The 20,999-nt window shown below is 39.4% G+C and overlaps 1 protein-coding gene across 8 annotated transcripts; it reads right to left on the bottom strand.

The window, feature by feature from the left end:
- Positions 1–308: 308 nt before the first annotated feature.
- Positions 309–20,987, bottom strand: LOC107271675. 8 transcript variants are annotated; one of them, XM_015747922.2, is made up of 48 exons: positions 18,834–19,641; positions 18,280–18,388; positions 18,112–18,206; positions 17,796–18,019; positions 17,538–17,680; positions 17,330–17,463; positions 16,840–17,225; positions 16,431–16,742; positions 16,109–16,364; positions 15,789–15,995; positions 15,475–15,707; positions 15,171–15,381; positions 14,719–15,101; positions 14,337–14,628; positions 14,063–14,257; positions 13,756–13,982; positions 12,935–13,688; positions 12,392–12,826; positions 11,414–12,295; positions 11,262–11,350; positions 10,960–11,128; positions 10,631–10,818; positions 10,346–10,559; positions 9,868–10,268; positions 9,665–9,795; positions 9,270–9,589; positions 9,028–9,196; positions 8,815–8,955; positions 7,892–8,738; positions 7,677–7,797; positions 7,389–7,579; positions 7,147–7,285; positions 6,851–7,058; positions 6,549–6,692; positions 6,103–6,295; positions 5,821–6,021; positions 5,177–5,755; positions 4,872–5,092; positions 4,366–4,793; positions 4,135–4,277; positions 3,818–4,021; positions 3,547–3,727; positions 3,325–3,437; positions 2,384–3,251; positions 2,143–2,294; positions 1,877–2,059; positions 1,517–1,787; positions 309–1,299 (listed from the first exon to the last, which is right to left on the bottom strand). In XM_015747922.2, exons 3-48 carry the CDS (start codon positions 18,172–18,174, stop codon positions 1,138–1,140), a joined length of 12,708 nt encoding a protein of 4,235 aa, XP_015603408.1. In that variant the 5' UTR covers positions 18,175–18,206; positions 18,280–18,388; positions 18,834–19,641; the 3' UTR covers positions 309–1,137. The 8 variants fall into 8 exon arrangements, with proteins under 8 accessions (XP_015603408.1, XP_015603406.1, XP_024944655.1 ...); XM_015747920.2 differs by lacking the exons at positions 18,280–18,388; positions 18,834–19,641 and adding an exon at positions 20,044–20,987; XM_025088887.1 differs by lacking the exons at positions 18,280–18,388; positions 18,834–19,641 and adding an exon at positions 20,044–20,987 and having other exon boundaries at positions 4,366–4,784.
- Positions 20,988–20,999: the final 12 nt, after the last annotated feature.

Here is a 20,999-nt window from a genome sequence, read left to right as displayed (position 1 = left end):
GTGTACCCATCGCGTCCGTATCTCTCATGAATAGCGTACGGGGTTGCCTATCAACAGGCGAACTCTATTCACTCCATACACTTTTGTTTCTCAGAACAATATCAGTAAAATGAAATAGCAGAGACTAATTAACAGTGACTAATTAATTGTCCCGTTAAGAGTTCAGCCTATTTATTTAACGATACTTGCATTCACGTCTATAGAATATAATACAAGTCGTAATCGTTAAGTATTACGTTAAATGACCTCTAGACTAATTTCCAGGGTTCTGATAAGGATGATTTTGAAAAAGAGCTAACGATAGCTGATACGGTCAGAATACTTGAGTCAAGTTATATTATACATATCTTGCATGACAAAGATATCATTGATGAGCTTAGAAAATATGCCAGTTTTGGAGCCAATCTCCAAGAGAAATATGTATATACATACATCTTTTTTTTTCTATAAGCAAGAATGATAGGGTCTACTCATCTTGAAACGCAGCCTTGGTGCACTTTAACGTGACTTTGACTGTGGCCAAACTTTTGACATAAAATAAAAGAATGTAAAATTCATGATAAAAGCAACGTTGCAACGTTAACTTTCATTTCTTTAATGATGCCACCTGGCCCTGATTCATCAAATCACTAATTCACGGCTAATTTCAGCTCGTGCGTTTGCCGTGTATAACACTGTATAGTATAATGTGTTATGGGCATCATTACCTTTTGTGGTTACCTAGATACCATACGCGTGCCACCATGCTGAAAATACGTGTTTGGTCTGCTAGTATACTGGTTCAAAGTGGTTCAAGTTGCTGTATACCGGATCGGCGAGGGATCTTCTCTTTCTGTCTCTCTCTTTCTCATTGCTATTTCCTCTCTATCCACTTATTTAGTTACTCAGGTGTGATGACCATCAAACTTGGGCTTCGTTCGATAGTCGTTTGGTAAATGTCTAATGACTCTTTACTATTGCTTCTTAGTTAAGAAATAGAGAGAACGGGAGAAAAGTCTCACATGATGGATAGAATAAAATTTGATAATAGCGTATTTTGCTCTTTTTCGTTTGTATCATATAAAGTGCTATTTTTTAAATGTTACCAAAAGCAAAATTGGTATGAGGAACGATGCTGAGAGTGTAGAATTAACTCAGTTAAAACGTTTCCATGGCTATGTGGTCTTCGCTGTTGAAAGCCTCGTTGTTGAAAACTGAATTGCCTTTTCGTGGAGAGTTGTTTTTGGAATTCTTAGAAGTACCACTGCTCCCTTTGGTATCCTCGTCATCTTGCAAGGGCTGCGAGAAATTAACCAGCACCTATTGATGGAAAGTCAAGATCATCAATCATCTGCAGTTTCAGTGTAAGACAAATGGCTTTCTTTGTTCTTTTTGGGTTTCCTCTGGGATGATCTGACCTAACCTAACCTAACATTGTGTATCATGATATTCTTGAAATGCGATAGAACCACTGTTTCTGATCTGTTGAGGCATTTTATCTGAACTTTAAATATATTAATAGCTTAACCTAACTTACCTGATCTAATGAGGATTGATTGAGCGTATAATCACTAGCACCTAGTTCCTCAGCTATCCTCTTAACTTTTTCAAATATTTCACTTATTTTCAAATCTCCCTCCATTCCTCCAATTTGTTCATCTCTGTACGGAATAAGGAGACGCGCTGTTCGTATCTGCCTCGAAGAGATTATAGCCTCAGGAAGATGCCTGGCAATGGCGCGTTTTAATTCGACAAGACCTCCATACTCCGTGGCCACTCTGAAGAATGCGACGTAACCCTTTCCATATCTGGAATAATTAATTAAAAGATCAATTGATCATTTTGACAGCTCAAGGATCTAAGCTACGTTTATAAGTGTTAATACAATATCAATTACTTGTGTTTAAGACCCTCTGGTGATCCTATACATCTGATCCGACCGTTTCCAAGGACCCCTACTCTCGTGCAAATATTTTCACACTCAGCGACGCTGTGTGATGTCAGAAGAACACAACCACGATTATCGACAACACGTCGGACAGCCCTAGCAACTAGTTCCTTCGAAGCTGGATCCATGCCGCTAAAAACAGAATCAGGTCGAGCGAAGGTAAAAGAAACGCTCTTGCTTCTCGTGACGAAGATCGACAGGGAAGAATCGAGTACCTGCTTGGTTCGTCCATAAGAACAATGGAGACCCCAGGTGACATGACACTTCTTGCGACGCAGAGCTTCCTTCTATTTCCTCCGCTTAATCTGTCAACCCTCTGGCGGGCATACTTTGTCAAATCAAATCTTTCTAAGGTTGACTCGACTACCTGTGAAGAATAAAATTATTATTGAATCGCATAAATAAGCCCATATTATTATCACTGCCCTTGTTATTCTGTCTGATAATAATTCTCACCGTGTTAACGTTGCGCAAACCACAAAGACGAGCATGGATAGAGAGAATTTCACGAGGTGTGAGGAAGCCGTCGAGGGCATCGTCCTGCGGACAGTATCCAATCCTACCGGAAGAATCAGGTCGTCTACCGACTTCCTTGCCAGCGACGAAGATCCTCCCATCCGTCGGCTCGATTTCCCCAGTTAACATCTTGAACGTGGTACTCTTACCGACGCCATTAACGCCCAGGAGACCAAAACACTCTCCGGGCTGTACGCCAAAACTAAGATCCTGAACGGCCACCTTTTTCCCGGAGTCTACAGATTGGTACTCCTTTCGGAGATTGAGTACGCGTAAGAGGTCGTGGCTTTCTCTTGACCATTCGACCCTTCTCCTCTCTATTAGGACGTCTTCATCCTCGTTGACATTGTCAATCTGATCCTGGTCAGAATTTTTATTGCATTTTCCTATACGGTACAAGTATCCCGGGAACCCAGGAACAAGACGGCACTCAATGGCCAGATTCAACAGGTAGAAGATGGCTCCCACTACCAAGAAGACGACGTAGTGCAGTCCAAGAAGTTCCCATCCAAGAGGAGACACGTAAGTGTCCATATGGAATCTCTCTAAGAGTTCTGCCGTGATGTCATTCTTGGCCATACGAACCAAGCTATCACCGAGTGCATACTGCGGAAGTATCAGGAATATCTTGTGAAGAATTTCCCGGATATCCTCAGCTGTCTTACTGTTTCCAAGGATGTCGATGATGAGGATCGTTGCCAAAGCAGCCACTCCTATGAAGGTGTTCACGCAAAAGAGAATCATGTTGACGACGCTTGCGTCGTCGAAGATCTTTTCCATGAAATGCGTCAATGGTATCACTGCCCACCTGTTGTCAATGTTATATTTAAGCAGCAATTTTTAACGACGATGATGCATATACAAGTTCAGATTCAACTTACGCAAATAGTATCAAAACAAGGCAAATGGCTGGCAGGTTATCCCTGGCAACGTACGTTGAGAGACCAAATATCTGAAAGACTATCACTGCTAGACAAATCGAGCAGCCAAAGACCTGAAACCTCCTTTATATTAATACCTTATCTATTTGTTATATTCCATCTATTTTCTAGTAGGCATATAGCTCATGAGACATAGTCAAGACACAATCAAGTATTACTAACGAAAAAGTCCCAAAGGAAGGCTGTGCTCCAGTAGGTAAAGGGATGAACGCCGGCTAGGTAGAGAATGCGTTTCTCCTCAGTGAGTCTCTCGCGGACGAGTTCTCTAGCACCTTGAGCACCGACCAGACTGAAAGCTATCAATAGTACCAGAGCTACGCCGACGTCTGCCACGTGCTGTATTCTGTAATGAAGATTTTTCATTATTAATTGCACGATGGCGCCGATGAGATGATCTGGATCTAATAATCGAAGCTTAACATTCATTACTTACAAACTTGTTCTGTTGAGCTGATCCCGAGAGAGTTTGAGGGGATGATTGATGGTTGTAATATGACCAGGAATACCGGATGCACGAAGGATAGCCTCATTTAGAGCACTTAAGTACGCTGGCAGGGAGTGATGACCCTTGTTGTTGTACCAGACGGTAAAGAGTGGGCTGCCATTTTTCGTATCTCCTAGAGACCATCCTCCATATCTAAAGTAGAAAGGAACAAGTAAAAGAGTGTAAAAACCCGAAGAGGGTATTCATTGTTGCCACAGAGCATCGCATCTTGAAATCATGTGTAAGTGAGTATACTAAGGTCCAACCTTTTTTCTATGTACTGCTGGTGCGTGGATATTATCCAGTGAAGGGTCGGTTGACCTGGAGGCGTCTCCACAAGGCCTTCTTTGGACTGAGTGATTGAATGGCATTGTTGCTCACCATCGACACACTGGCACGACCCTGTGTCCTGCATTAGAAAAAAAAGTTTGATCGATAAGATCAAAAACAAGTATCGCTCTTGGTTGATTGAATTGAGTGGCAGAAGATTGTCTTACGTTAAGTGACATTTGCCACGTTGCCACGCCTCTGGACGTCGCGAAGCGATCACGTAATTCCTGTGAGACGCTCTTCAGGAAATTATAATTCATAACGTTATTATCAATGCTGTAGAAGTGGATTGGGGCGTGCGAATTGGTCTCGTAGAGGTTTGGGCTGAGAAGGAGGGGTGGCTCGTCGGCGGAGGGTGGCCTGATTAGCGAGAACCCCATCGCCACCGCGACGAAGAGCATCGGCAGAAGAAGAGCCGCCAACGGGGCTCTCCAATCCCTAGCAAAGTGCCAGAGGCGCTTTTGCAGAAGTGCTTTTGCTTGGGAAAATCCTGCGAAGCCACCTAAATTACTTCGTTCTTCGGTGCCGATCAGGTCGAGACGTTCCGTCGTCGCTGACATCCCCAGGGACACGGTGGTCGTCGATGCTGAGAGACCTCAAATAAATTAACATTTATAAGTAACAAAAATAACTGACCAGAATAAAGTTTATTTAAGCCACAGCTATCTCTTACTTCTGGTCGCTGGGTCTCTACCTATTGAAGGCGCACTGGAGATACTCGCGCGGCTCGCAAGCCTGTCTCGTCCACCACGTCCTTGCCATGCTGACTCCTTGTGTTCGGTGTCTCCACACAACTCCAGAAAGACGCTCTCTAGGTCGTCGCATTCCAAGGAAAAGTGAGAAAAGTTAAGGCTGTGTCGATTCTCCTCTAGAAGTCTGGCAACCCCCGCGATGCTATGAACAACGGGAAATCAATGGTGGTTAGTCAATGCGAGGAAGCGCCAACAAGTGTTATCACTCTGATTGCTTATCACCTACTCATTAGACGCGCCATGTGGTCCATTGAACGGTAAAGTAACGCTGAGATGAGAACCGGAATTCTCGTTAAGTGTAACATTTGGCACGACACTTGCCAACAAGCTGATCAAGGTCTCCAAACGTTTTTCCCCGAGCGACGTCGTCGTTAAGGACTGTGCTGTTGCTCCTGGTATTTCAGATAATGAAGCTGTTGACCTTTGCGAAGATCCTGTGTCGTGGGGATGCGCAAAAAGTATATGGAGCTTATATCCTTTTCCGTAGCTCGTCTTTAGGCTAAGCGGTGAACCCACCCAGAGGATCCTGGCCTTGTGCATAAGCACTACGGTATCACTGAGCATATCTGCCTCATCTAGATGATGGGTCGATAGTAAAACAGTGCGTCCTTGTCTATGCTTATCTATGAGACGCCAGATACGTCGTCTTGCAGCAGGATCGACGCCGGCACCAGGTTCGTCAAGGATTACAAACTTTGGGGAAGCTAAGAATGCCAGAGCGACACAGAGGCGTCTTCGTGTACCACCGGATAGTCGAGATACTATCTCATCTTCTTGTTCACCAAGCTCCAAAGACTCCAGCATCCTTTATAAAATTTATTCCATACGACCTGTCAACTTCCTTTCAACACCTTGTGTCAGTCTACTTACGTGTTAACGTGGACTAATAATTCTTTATCCTGTGCATCTGGTTTTTTTAGTTTCGCATAAAAAAGCATGTGCTCCCTTGCCGTTAGACAGTCTACAAGAACATTGTCCTGAGGACAGACACCAATCTCTGGTTTGGTACCATTGCTGCTGCCTAATCGAATCTCCCCGTTACTTGGTGCAAGCATCCCGGTAAGCATCTTGCTGCGAAAATCACGTAGAACTCATATGTTTCTCTGATTCGTTGTTCTGTTGATTTATTTCTTTGTTAATTTGTCTACCTACATTATCGTGGTCTTTCCGGCTCCGTTACGTCCAAGCAATGCGGTGACCTCGTCCTCGTGGAGTTTCAGGTTCAAATCCTCCACGGCTACCAATTCTCGCCCATCTTCAAGTCGGTAAACTTTTCGAACTCCTTCGAAACTCACGCCGATCTGTTTCTCGTTGATTATTACGCTGCTAGTATTGTTTTCAGATTCTAATAATAATAATAATGAAAGAATATAATAATTAAAATGTGCAACGATACAGCTTATGCACTTCAAAGTTGCAATGACTAATTAAGAAGACAAATAGAAGAAAACAAAGCATGAAAATTAGCTTATTTCTAACCCAGCTTGATTATGTTAATCATATAACGTGAAACTATATTATTCTTATGCGTTAGATGAAATTATGTTAATTATATTAATTAGTGACAAATGATTGAAGGTGATACGTGCTAATGATACCTTGATGAGTGCTCGAAGGTTGTGCTACTTCGTTAGTCAGGTAGTAGTCATTGATAAGTTCTGTGTAATCAGAACGAATGTACGTGTCGCAGGTGAGTGGCCTATAGCGTGATTCAAGGGTAAATAATTCCTTTACAATATAGCCTGAAATGTTTCATAATTCCTGAAGATGTTTTTCAACTTTCTATTGTCATATTTTAGTATAATTTTATGAACGACTAGAAAGTTTTAGTTCGAGTCAATCCAATTTATTTGACTGCAATTAAATAGCCCCGTCTGACCCGACGTTAAGTATAACTTACCCGAATTCGTGTACCTGGAGATGAAGTAGCCAATCGATGTATACAGACAGCCGTCGAAAATCAGCATCAGTAGGACTAAACCTAAGGACATGGAATCTTCAGGGCTTGATTCCTCCCAAAGGATTCCCCAGGTTAGGCCAGTTCCTTGGACTTCTCTACGTACTGCATACAAGCATCCATAGGAGAAGCTTGTTGACATGCTTAGACACTGTTAATGATAAGTTATATTTTTTATCTCGATCTTTATCCTTCTTTAATGTTGCGTCATTTGGTAAAATTAATTTCAGTCGATCTACCATAAAAATCTTGTATCCCAGCTGCATGTTGGCTTCCATAGCTATTACAACGACGTAAGGCATATACGTCAGGAGGAAAGTGACAACTCCGGTGACAGCAGCTAAACTTGCAGAGCTGAACATTCTTGAGATCATGTAGCTGGAAGAAGGAGTTGTGAGTGAGTCAAAATGAAGTAAAATTAATTGGAGCACTTTTCGTATTTTTCGGTATACTCAGAAAGAGGATACTCTATTGCTCTCACCAGAAACTCACGACGGAGAAGATGTAGGTGAACAGTAGAAACAATAATAGTGACGGGTCTGAACGTGGAAGAATTTTGCCAAAAGTGAGTATTGTGCATATGGACACCATTACAATGACCAATTCTATGAAGGTCGTCAGGTACCAAGCAAGAGTGCTTTTCCAAGGCTTCAAGCCCATGACGTTCATTACCTAAAAGTGTATAATCCGTAATTTGTAAATTTTAATTGAAAGAATACGCAATTTTTGATATTTTGATATTATAATTTTTTTTTCTTATTACACCTACCATCGCATTTTGGGACTCTCTTTCCCAGACGATGTGTCTAATAGCCGCCCCGACGCACATCATCAGTGCGAAGAAAAAGCACGTTTGAATTCCCTGAGATTCATAAAGCGTCGACTGAAAACTGTATAAGGGATTAATAATTTATAGTTTTTTAAAATTAGTATAGTTCCGGATTATCAATAGGTTCTTGTATATCTCCAAGTTAAAAGACTCACGGCGCATATTTCCAACACGGATAAGGCATCTGACGAGTGAGCGTTGTCCAATCTTGCGTTGATGGATCAATATCTGTTTGTCTTCGTATCTTTGATCTTATGATTGCCCTGTCGATGCTGTCTTGAAGCTGAATGAAACCACGGAGGTACCTCAGATCTTCAATGAAATTACTTTCCGGTCCCGGTGACCAGAATTGATTCTTCAATCTACTGGTCGTCGGCACGTAGTCCACATCCATTCGGATTTTATACGTCACGTTAGCTGGTAGACTATCTTGGAAGGACGCCGAGCGTCGTGAGCGTCCTGAACGAGGAATAAAGACGACCCCAGCTAGGAATTCATTTGTGTGAGTTAGAACATCAGCTTCTCTCTCAAGATCCTCTTCGGTATCAAAGCCCCGAATACGATCCACCAGGACGCATTCCATTAACTTTTCCAGAGTATTCACATTCTGCAGCAGCTTCCCGTTACTGCTTAGCCAACGAGCGAGTCTTGGAAGATCAAGATCCAAGGGTCCATCGTCAAGGTCAGCGTTGTCCGGAAGGAAAGATTGAATTGCAAGCTTCATGGTTTCTGATGAGAGGACTTCTTGAAGGTCTTCGAGTAACCGATCCTTGGACGACAGCTGAACCAGGGACGCTAGACTCTTTCCGAACCCAGTAACCACCTGCTGAAGTTTCTCAAACTCCGTGAAGCTTTGATTCGCCAGAGACATTACCTCACCGAGGACTTTTGTTCTTGGAGTATAAAGGATGCGGCCGCGTAACAGCGGCTTCACGTAGGACCATATTATTTTACCGCCATTCATCTTCACTATGTTCTTATACGTCTCTCTACAGAAGTCGGCTGCAATAAATAAAATGGATTTTTATTATCTTACTATCCACTCTTCTTATTAGATTTAAGGATTATGGTAGCTCACTCGGTAACGATGCCAGCTCCTCCTCGTCGAATTTCTTTTTCTGCTCTTCTATCCTTGACAGAACTTTGTAAAGTCCGCGTGTTTTTCCGATAACTGCTCGACCGCACATCATCTTTCCAGCATCCTCGAAAAAACCTAAAGCTGAAAATGTTCGATACGTGAAAAATTTCATCTAGGGTAAATCAGCATAGTAACGTCAGATTATATACTCACGGGATGTTGATTCGAAAGGTTCAGAGAAGGTCAAACTTTCTGCTGGCAATATTTTTGCAAAATTTCGGACTAGTTGTCCGACCACGGTAAAGTTACTCATCAATTCCTTTGCTTCGTCCTTGGTCAGATCCGCTTTAGATAGGATGGTCTTCACGTTGATGCTCATTAGCTGTAAGATTTATAATTTACCTATACACTCTGTTTTAGTCTTTTCTTCTTATTGTTAAGCAAATCTTACGTACGTTGTGCAAGATATAAGGGAAATTGATTTTTTCCAGTAATGCAACTGTCAAGTTGCGAGTTTGCTGTTCATCGAAATGACAGAGCATCGAAGAAACGTTTTCAGCATTAAATGGACCAGGGCCAAATCGAACGATATTATGGAATTGAGGAGAACAGATTGTTTCTCCGAAATTTATATTTTTTTGTTGCTTTCTCAATATTGATATTGTATCTATCTTTGCCCTGGCGAAACGTTCCACAACATCATCTGATATCTGAATGTCCTTCACCAAAAAAGATTTTAATTCATCCCAATTGATGAACATTTCTTTGATCGGATCTGAAAAGATTTAATATTTGCATATTTATATAAATTATTAATATACGATTGTCCATACTTCCTCTTTGATCATACATTTTACGTTCAACAGTCCCAAGTTCTTGAAGATTTCTAAAGACTCAAATATCTCAAGGACTTTGTGAAGATCTTCCTTAATGATTGGATCAGTGAGGAACGGTTCGACGTCATCAAGGATTTCGTTAAATCTGTGAAGGGATAAGAATTTAAGCCGATAATAGAAAACCAATGGGTTCATACTGAGGGAAAGGAAGACTCACCCTTCGAATAACTTGTCCACAGTTTTGTCCTGAAGAAGTTTCAGGATGCCGTCAACAATATCCGGTGCCTGCATAATTTTTGAAACATCATTAAAGTCAACTTTCCTTGCCAAATCCAAAAGAGTCGCAACTTCCGCCATAGCTGAACTCAAGTGTTCAAGAGCCTCATCGAGCCAAATCAAATCCCAAGTTTTCTTCTCCCTCCACTTGGGTAATTCGTGCTTGAGGATATCTCGATCGACACTACGTGAAAGGGCCTCAGAGATCTCTAGAAGGCAGGAAGAACACGTGTCCTGAAGTTGTTGACGTGGAGAAGAAGAAAACCGAATAAGTTTTCCTGATTTCTTTGAACTAAGAATCTTGTAGATTGATGAAGAATTTTCACCGTTTACTTCAGAAAACTGCAATTCCCAAAAATTTCATGAGCTTGTTTTATTTAAAAAATTAAAAAATCCACTAAGCATCAAAAAATTCATACCAGGTTTACATTTATGCTGGCATTGGGTAGCAGACGCTCAATATTTTTTATTTCTGATGGTTTAATTACTTCACTCAATGGCGTCCAAATTGGTACACTCTTTTCTACCATTCGACTCAAATTCCCAAGGACAATTATTTGTTTTTCAGTTGAATTTAACAGAGGAAGATTGTGCCTCAGTATATCAATTCCTCCAATTCCCAATGAAATCCATCTATAACAAATTTTACTTTAATACTAATAATCTTTGATCGATTTTTATTATTAAGTATTAAATCCACGTACAACCCTGCTCGTGAGTAATTAGGGCCTCCCACGAATTCGTAGAAGCAAGTAACAGTTTTTTCTCGCCATCCAGCATCCGAATAGTCAATGATGATCTCAAGAACGTAGTTTAATGATACTTCAAGACTTCTCACAAATTCTTCAAGAGTTCTCGTCTTGTTTTGCGTTTGAATCTCATGCCCCTGAATCTGACGGTATCAATAGCAATAAAAAATATAGCAGATAAATTCGAAGTGAAAAAAATAATTGAATATTTCAAAAACGCAGTTATTAGTTGATATATATTTTATTATTTTTATCGTATCAAAAAGGATAATCTGTGATTGTACCATAGTCATGGTCTTATTCCATCCTAAGGGGCCGAGGAATGCTTCCTTTAGCTGAACAGAGTTCCACTTCGCAGCCTTGCAGAAATATTCGCCGTAAAGTGCATGTTGTGACAGTTGAGAATTCAAAATGTCGATAGCATTTTCAGCCACACTGCACCAGGAACAATTTCTAAAATGGAAAAGACACGATACTCCAACAAATTGAATTACTTATCCATGCACATTAAAGTATCTATCTACTGGCATATATGAGTGGTGAGTTTGTAAAAAAAAAAAGTAAATAAAGAATTTTGATAACTCACCTATTAATGGAGAGGCTCGAAGATTCCAATAAACCACGTAAGAGCAACATGGATTTTTGAACAACCAATCGTGATAATTCTTTTGGGTTCTGAAATACATATCAATTTTTTTGTTTTACATAATTTAATCACTTTTTTTATAACAATCTCACCTTAATTCCAAGGAGCGTGCGAAATTCTTTCAATGATTTATTTTTAAAAGAAATCCACCATTTTGGTAATTCCGGTGATTCAAAACCGTCGCTCAATGAACGAATTAAAATGGACTGGAAGTGTTCTAGATTATGAAAAAAGTAAGTCTCGTTTGATGATTCTGTCGATGAGATTCCCATCCCCGACACTGCAGTATTGTAATCCTTATTAAATGGTACAAAATCTTTGCTACTTAGATTCTCTTGACTTTTTAATACTTTGGTACAAAAATTTCGAAGTCGCGAACGCAGTGAATCATCATGAATGAAACTTGGTACCAGCAGAAAATGATCGAAGTCGCAAATATCATTGCGTTCGGCAAAGAGTCCCAGTATATAATCATTCAACTGATTCGAATACAAGAAAGTGTCAACACCGGAAGCAAGTAAATTTGGCAACTCTTCAATGACATCCAGTAAGGGTTCAATTTTCGATTCCTTATATGAATCACGCACTTTCTGCCAGATGTCTCCACCAGAGATCCAATGTACGAGTCCGGAAACGATCTTCAAAAATCGATTCATCCTGACCAAGTCAAATGCGTTATCCCAGGTCTCATTTCCGGTTTCATTTCTTTTATTATTTCCACTTCTTCCCGAAGTAGAAAAAGTTATCCTACTTTCACGCATCAGACTGCGTATCCAGGATTTCTGGAATTTGATAAGCTCCAATTTCGTATCAGTCGGCAGATTCCTCCACGTAGTGGCATTGATTAAGTTTGAACGAAAAGAAAGTTCTGGATAAGCTGTAGTTAAATTAATGAAAATATCAATAAAGCTTATAATGGTGGTAGATAGCGGTTGGATTTCACGTAGTTCCTGTGTACGTCCGAGCGCTGCATTCTGAAATAATTAATCGTTGTCAGTATTCACTCAGCATAATACATATAAATATATATATTATATATATATAATATATATATACGATTAAAAACTTACAAGAAATTGTTCACCGATAGCACTTCTCAAAAGTTGATGAAGATCAAAGGAGCAAAGTTCGTTCAAAAAGTGTTGCCTGCTTGACTGCTTCCAATAACCGTCTTTCTCGAACCGTAGATCGCATACGGTCTCCCTCATTTTTTGTAATAACATAAATTCCGTTTCATTATTTTCCAAAAATGTGTCGAATTCCGTAAATTTTGGTAGAAGCGATACCGCTTCGAGTGGATGCGCCTCAAGGAGTTTAACGAGTTGACGAATGTCACCGTCCTTGACGAAATTCCAGCTGTACAGAACGCGTGCCTTTGAATGTCCAATTTCTTCTTTGGCTTTTTGATCCCAGGAATGCAGAGCATCCGTTGCATGACTTAAGAGTTGAGAGAGGGCAGCCATCAGTAATTGTTGAGAACGAGGCCACTTGTCGGCGGAAAGTTCCTAAAAATGTTATTGTACAGATCAATCGATGATTATGTAAACAGAAAAATCTAAACCTAATCGTTAAAGAGGCTAGCTTATGTATTAATGAAATTAAACGATGATTACCTGAAATTGATTAGAGAATTTATATTGAGAGTTTTTTAAATTTTCTTTCAGGCTCTCCAGAAATCGATATAAATATCGAGACGAATATGGCGGCTCGATTACAATCGATTTTAAGGTACCATCTTGAAGTGTTTCTCCTAATTCGTAAAAATTGAAAGTGATTCGGGCGAAGCGACACCTGTACTCGGAAACTGGCTTTTTCCAAAAAAGTGTTTCTCGCAAGTATAAATCGGTGAATAGATTAACATTCTCAGGATCTGCATCGCACGTAAAATTCTTAAGGATTGTGCATTCCCTTTCGGAAAGTCTTGGTACCCTTGATCTGGTGAACCATGAGAAAATATCAGAACAGCTAACGGCCGAGTCTGATCTAATTAGCGTGAGAAACTTAGGGTCATCGAGACCATTTACAAGCGTCGCCAGAATTTCAGCAAAACGATGGTATGCAATCGCAACAGGACTATCATCGGCAAATCCGAGAACAGAGAGAACATCGATACTGCCATTTTGTTTGGCTTTATCCTTGTGCGAGCGAAGAATGTTGAGTATGACGCGTGAAATTTCGTCGAGAGCTCGTGAAATGAATTTTGTCAGAATCAAAATTCTGTCCTGCATTGTCATTGACTTGTCTTGACCTTTTCCATTATTTGTATAACTCCTGGTCAGCACGTCGCTCGCAGACGCATCGCGTTGAAAGGCTTCGGCGCTCTTATCAATTTGTAAATCTAAAAATTCCATGAGCTCGAGAAGAGTCCTGAAATAAAAAATGTTAACAGACCCAAGTTTATTGGATATAGAAATAAAAAAAAATAAATATCTACCGTTTGCCACTCTCTCCCACAGGACGCTCTGAGCGTTCCTCAAAAGTCTTCTTCACTTCCGGAAGAAATTTATTAACGTAGACTGGAAAAGATGGCGACATATCTGGTAGAATTAGCCCGTCAGACTTTTCAATAAAGGTACTCATGTTTGCCACCAGATGTCGAAATTTGACGTAACCTAAAGTCCAGTCGAAACTCTGAATATCGTCCTTATCGTTGGTTCCCCACTGAAAAATTGGAAGTAAAAAATAATTATCATTCTGACAGCTGCTTGATAATACTCGATGAAGAGATTATGATTTCTCACGATTTTACGTAGTCTAGTAAATGCAGGTTGGTCGGTCCATTCCCTGAGAAAGAGTCCTGGATTGCAGCTGATTCTTTCAATCTCGCGGACTACCTGTCGACTTCCGTTTCTCAGATCAAGTACATCACCAATACTCTCACTGCGTATACATGGCCAATCTGGTTCATGATTTTGATACTCAGTGATACCTGTAAACTGATAAGTAAAACCCAGAATAAAATATAATTAATTAATCAGTAAATAAAAAAAAGAAATTTATTCATCTCCCTCTTACCAAATGAAGTGGTCTCATCAGGGTAATCGTGTCAAGGATGTCCAGAGTGATAGGAACTAAATTTTCCAGGAGTAGCTTAGCCACAATTGTTGTCTGTGGCATTTCGCGTAGAACTTCCGAAAGCTCCAAAGAGTAATTCTTTTCTTGAAGATGCTGAAGAAGAGTCTCAAGATGTTCCTGAATGACATCAGTCGCCCATGCCAAAGCGTACAAGTTTCGCCAGGTAACTTTGCTCTGAACGTTGAAGAGTGGACTTTCCATTACGGTGAAGAGCTTGCAGATAAGTCCAATGCTAGAAAGATATTTGAGGATTGCTTTTATTTATATTTTTTAAATATAAAGGAAACCAGAAGACACAGTTATATATTTCATCTAAGCTGACCTGATCTCCCAAGCGTCTTGGATGCTGAGGTCGGCGGTCCACGCATTAATAAACTTCTGTCTGGATCTTTCGATGACTTCCAGTTCATAATTCTTTAGATCTTCTTCGTGAAGCAGGGAATCAATATGTTTGTAAATTTTAATGGTCTTATCATTGAAAGCAGTCCAATTAAAATCATACTTTTTCAAACTAAATGTGGAAATAGATTTATCAAGATCAGTGACGCTTCGATCAAGATTCATCTCGACAAGTGATGAAAGCCGGCAAATTGTTTTCTTAAGAATCACGTCGTTCGATGACTCAGGATATTCGAGAAGCTCTATCGAAATCGATGCATTGCAGTAAGCTTGAGTGAAATTTTTTAATTCCAGAATTTTCAAGACCTAAAATCAATTACACCATTTTTTTGACCGATGCAAAGATCCGAAGTCGAAAATTAGGCTTATACATACCTTTTCTCTATTTGCAAGAGTCAAATAAAATGTATTCAGAAGCTGTGATCGATAATTCCGAACGTCAAAGATCCAGCGGTTTGGTTCACTTTCAACGTCATCCAAAATGGTTCCGGCCAGTACATCCATTCGTTTGAGATCCGGTATAATACTCACATAAGCCAAGCTGCGTAAACCCATAAGTTTCGCCATTGCAAGATGTACAGCTAATCTATAAAAATACAAAAATATATAAGACCACGTGAATATTAAATAAGCGATCGGCAGAAGATAATTAAGATCTCTGCTATTAAACGCCTCTTACACGTCAAGTCTTCCCGTAGCTTCATTTTTCTTGAAGATCTCCATCCACTCTTGAGAAATATCAAAAGTACCTTGCCAATCGTTCTCGTTAGATCCGATCGAAATTACAGATTCACGATCAAAGTACTCGAATAATTTTCTCATGCTACTCAAAAGGGAAGTCACGTTTGATTTTTCCAAAGCGACAGGTTGCTGGAAAGCCATGGTCACAAAGGTGGACAGAGTGTTGACGACCTAGTATATAATATTTTCGAATAAATCAAATCTCCCTAAAATAAATATTAAAAAAGTTAACATAAGAAAATAATAACTTACGATATCCTGAAAATTATCTAACTCGAAAGAATCGTATATTTCTGAAATGAATTTCTTTGTCTGATTATTGCATAAGAGATCTTTTAATAAGACAGCAGAATCGTTCTCGTGTTTCTGTACATCGACATTAAATATTTCCCGGAAGACGTGGTCTTCACAAATAGCTTGGCCAGCATCCTTTAGTTTATCCATTTCCTCGATAAAATGCTGCGTGTGTTACAGAACAAAAAACACATCAAGTACATGACAGTTGCGTAATATTGTTTTTCTGTTTATCAATTATTGGACAATTGCATAACAGAAATCTGCAGTATACACACCTCGGCCACCATAGCGTGCGAGAAGGACCGAACGACAGTCTCGAAAGAAGTAGGTTTGAGACTTCCCAGGATACGCTTCACAAGATCCTTATGCTTGAGCGATACTTTATAGAGTTTGCTTGGTGTCTCTGAATAAAGCGTCGCGACGTGCTCAACCGTCCTCACGATTTTCTCCGTCAGAGAGACAAAGTAGGTAGCCAGATTTAAGACATTCTTTGGAAAAATATTTCGAAGAGCATCGAGAAGTTCAGTTCCCCTAGAAAAAAGATAATATCACGAAATGCATATAATTATTAATACATGATTAATATCATTGACTCACTTTCCAATCTCGTTCTGATGATGATCGATCAATCTGTTGGTCAATGTTACACCGTCCATTAGAACTACGTAAGCCAAATCAAAGGCCTTGCCAATATCGTGACGAAGTTCTTTTCGTTCTCTTGTAGAATATTGAGTACCAGTGAGAGACGATGGACCAGAGTGATGCTGATCAGATGCAGGATTCGACTGTCTAAGGATTTCTTCAAGGGTGGTTAAGAATTGATTAAAGCTGGATAAAGCATGGTGAACCACGGGCCAATCCGGATCATTCTGGAAGATCGGCTCTAGGAGAGCAAGTGATTTATTGATGCTGAAAAATAATATACCATGTGCATGACTTATATTAGTTTAGTTACTAAGATGTCGATATCGGTTATCCGTCACGTCCGACCATTCATTCTACTCACAAAGTCAAATCCATGTCGCGAAAGGTGACATTTCGAAAAAGTGGAATGACAAAAGGAAGCCATCGCTCTAATTTCAAATAAGATGGAACAAAGCGTTCTATTGTCTTCAATTGTAGAAGTTGTTCAACTGCATGACTCAAATCATTGAGAAAATCATATTTCCGAAATCTGCTCATCGCGCGATCGAGCGTATCCAAAAATTTTTGTATGTTCAGATGATGCGTCAGTTGATTTACCAAAGCGACCACCCTGACGGAATCAAGATTACATAGAACCTGGGTGACATCGTTTAGGTCCAAATCATTAGGTACCACTAAGTACTGGGCAAGAGTTTCACTGGAGCATAGTATGTCGTCGATATCAGTAGAGCCAAAACTGTCAACCAGCTGTCAATGAAAAGTCAATGAAAAATCAATAAAAGTTAGACCATATTTATATTTTCAAAATGACAAATATAGTTTTAGTAAGCCGAAAACTAGATATTGCTTACCGGTGCCAAATTTATTGTAGCATTTTGCAAAATCGCATCAATCAAATCAGACTGTATCCCCAATCCAAGAGATTTTACATGACTTTTTATGAATTCATGATCCAGGAACAAATCACCAACATGTATTCCCTTTTCTACAAAATAAATAAATAAAGACGATGTTAAGAATATCAAACGAATGACTTTCTGTTATCAAACCTTCATTTACCAAATAAAAGTTTCACGTGCGGCTGAGTGAAAGTCTGAGCCATAGACTCCAAAAGTTTTGTGCCTTTTGGCAGATTTTTTATGACAGTCACCAAAGTATCATTTCCCAGCAGCGGTTCTAACTCTCCGAAAAGTGGTTCGAGCCTGGATAAAGGATAAAAGTTTTCTTAAGTAAAAAAAAAAAACAAATTAAGAAAATAAATGCAAATATGTATCCATCGTGTCGAAGTCATGTGAAGTCACGTATTAAAAAACTTACGTGGCATTTCTATAACTAGGTACTGTCTCATACGCCGACAATGGTTCACAAGGATTGCCAATACTGCAGACAAAACTTCGCAGAAAAGGAAGAAGTCCATTTTGTGGCAGCATCCGTCCCGAAAACTGACACGTTGGATTGTACTCGGGCTCAACGTTGTGCCTTACGGTGTAGAGAAGTAGAAAGATTGCTATCGGCCATAAAAACACCAGACCCAGAATTCCCTGGATAATAAAATGAAGCGTAAGAAAAAAAGAACTTGCCGTCGATACAGATAACAGTGAATAATTAAAATATATAATTTTTTTCAACTTACCGGTTGTCTCTTTCGCACCAGGTAATTCTTCCAAAGGAGAAGGCCCATTTGACCAGTCCCCATTATTGGTTGATCTTTCAAGCAGTAACTTCAAACTGAAATTCAAATTTACACGGTTAAACACCAACGAAGTCAAATTAATGACTGATGCCGATACTGTCAACGTACAGCTCTCCAATCGTCAGCATATGATAAGTATAGTAAGTCTTTTCCCGGAAGTTTTTATCTTTGAAGCAGAATGTCTGCTATCACGTTTCAACCGCAGACACGATAGGTGCTGCAAAACGCGACGAATGAGAACAAAGAAAAAGAAGTAGAATTTATATTTTTATAAATATTCAAATTTGATACTGTTCCGTATGCACTCGTATAACATTCACGGATGTAACAATGGTTTAAATAATTTATACAAATCTAGTAATATTTACTAAATGCGTTTTTTTTTACATTTAATAACTCAGAGCTCAGAGTTACGGAAATACTTATAGATTAACAATGAATGGCTGTTAATATCACGTCACGGTACTCGCATCTTTTAATGGACCACCAGAAAAGTCCAATAGCAAATTAAACGTGATTTGGTTGGCCGCGTTCTGTAATATAACGTTTTGTCTACAGCGGAAGAACGAGAGTCATAGGATACGGTAGGATGTTGTTAATTATTAGCAAATATCTAATAGTCAATGATTAATGACGAAGAGGGATTTAATTCACAAACTTACTTAAAGACTGAGAATAAAATTCGATTAAATTGACGAAAGTATGGGAGTAAGTATTCTTTGATGAGAATTTGAAATTATTATTCGACACTGTGAAGAGGCCTCCAGCTGACAAAATTTATGCTCGTTAATTAACCATTGTTTTCACTTTTCCAAATACGAAACACCTTTCACAAGATACTTTTTCGAAAACTCGTAAGTGAAAAACATTCCCTCTCGGTGATTTCGGTAGGAATTGCACGGCAGACTTTCACTGTCTGTAATCCTCTTATTACAAGGTCTTGTTTACAATCCCATAATCTTCCACTGGACAGTTATGACTACGATATAATATGAGTGCCTACTCAAACATTTCTTAAATATTGAAAAGTCGAATAACAAATTCAAACAAAATAAGAGCCAAAATCTGTCGTATATACCACGCTAGAAATGTATAATAAAAGGGTCTTCAAGATTGTAAAACAGTTAAGTGATATGAAGCTTATTTGAATAAGTATAGAGAGTCTAGCAACTCGTTCCGCGTCTAAATAAAGGCGTTCAGCGGTTTAGAGGTTAAATTTAGCCAATATATTCGAAAGTAAAATTTGAAAAGTATTTATTATCCTGTTCATTGTGCTCTTCCTGGCTGATATCCATATATATACATAGACACAAATATATATAGTTAGTTTATTTTAGTAGTTAATGTTGGACTGTCAGATCGAGCGGCGATACGGATCGACTGAGGTTACGAAGCGACATTCTTTCTGTTCTCTCTTTTCACTCGTTTCTCTGCTTCCCCTATATCCCTAGACCCTTTTTCTTCTCCTTTTACTCTCTAGCTTCGCATCGCACTATCGCGTTGACGCCTTGTGCGCTACAACTTGTTGAGCCACAACACAACGTGCCAAGTTCATAGTGCAAGGCCGACGACTTAATAGTCTGGACACAATTCTAACTTGATTTCTTAATTTCTTTTTAGGGATCTCCAAAGCCTTGACAATCACCAATAGGAACTACTAGTTATCACGCTATCGAAAATGATAAAATTCAAATAACATTCGGTGTAAATCGACTCTTATCCATTATTTAATACATATAAGCAATGCTAAATAATCGAGTAGAAGCCATTGGGCGTAAACAGTGTAATATTCGTAATCTCAGAGACACGAAAACATGACTTACCAATAAATATGATATTCGTAATCTCAGAGATACGTAAAACATGACTTACCAATAAATATTTCTTTGATTTAGCAGGATCAACAAGTACGACAGGGCCCATGAAATCGTTGAATCCGTCGACTTCAACCGGGGTCAATAAGTTCAATGAAATACAGTAATATCAATGATATCAAGCGTCCGGTAATATATTGATTAATCCAAACTGTCGAAGTTTGCGTGACACTTGTTAAAAAGTTTTACCGGCAGACACGTGGCTTTTTCAAAACACAACACTAGCACCAGACAACATACAGGAACTTGAATTTTGTATAATTGAGTTGTCAATCGCATAACGGAGAATCACAACTGTTTCACATATTATTTACAGAGTTTCTACGCGGAGATTCCGACCTATCGAAGTTTCAAATAGGCGTGCGAAACAAAGTCTGAATGCCTGTGACCTTCCCAGAGCGTATGGGGTAAAAAAAGAAAGGAATGCAAACCTATAGCTACCGATTGCTGTTATGACTACGCGCGAAGAAGACAGCAACAGAGAAGGATAGTAACGACGCGTTGTATGCATGCCGATGCACCTTTCGAAACTGATAGTAAAGTCACAAAGACCGAACTAGGGTACCTGGTCTTCCGTGCGTCCTTGTGACTCTGCAACGTCGCGACGTTGGCCGTTAGAGACGAACTCGTAGCAACTGATTCATATACGGTGGGATCACGCATTAATAAAAAGTTTACTTCAATTTTTAAAAAATATTATGCATATTCTCGTTATGTTTATATGATATAACACGTGATATATTTTACACTGATATTTTGTAACATGACGATAATTCAAATTAAACGTAACGCTCGTAAGAGCACTCTCGAATATCCGCTCGAAATTGGAATTTAATTATGCAACTGACGTACAATAGTTTGTTCGATTAGGTGGGCTTTTATTGTTCCCACTGTTTGTTATTAATATTAATACAGTACAAAATTCTCATTGGGATTTTCATTTCGACGTCGTTT

Source organism: Cephus cinctus, unplaced genomic scaffold (assembly GCF_000341935.2).
Source record: "Cephus cinctus unplaced genomic scaffold, Ccin1 Ccin1_scaffold1034, whole genome shotgun sequence".
Lineage (NCBI taxonomy): Eukaryota > Metazoa > Arthropoda > Insecta > Hymenoptera > Cephidae > Cephus > Cephus cinctus.
Note: the sequence above shows the minus strand (reverse complement) of the source record. Positions and strands in the feature narration are given on the sequence as shown.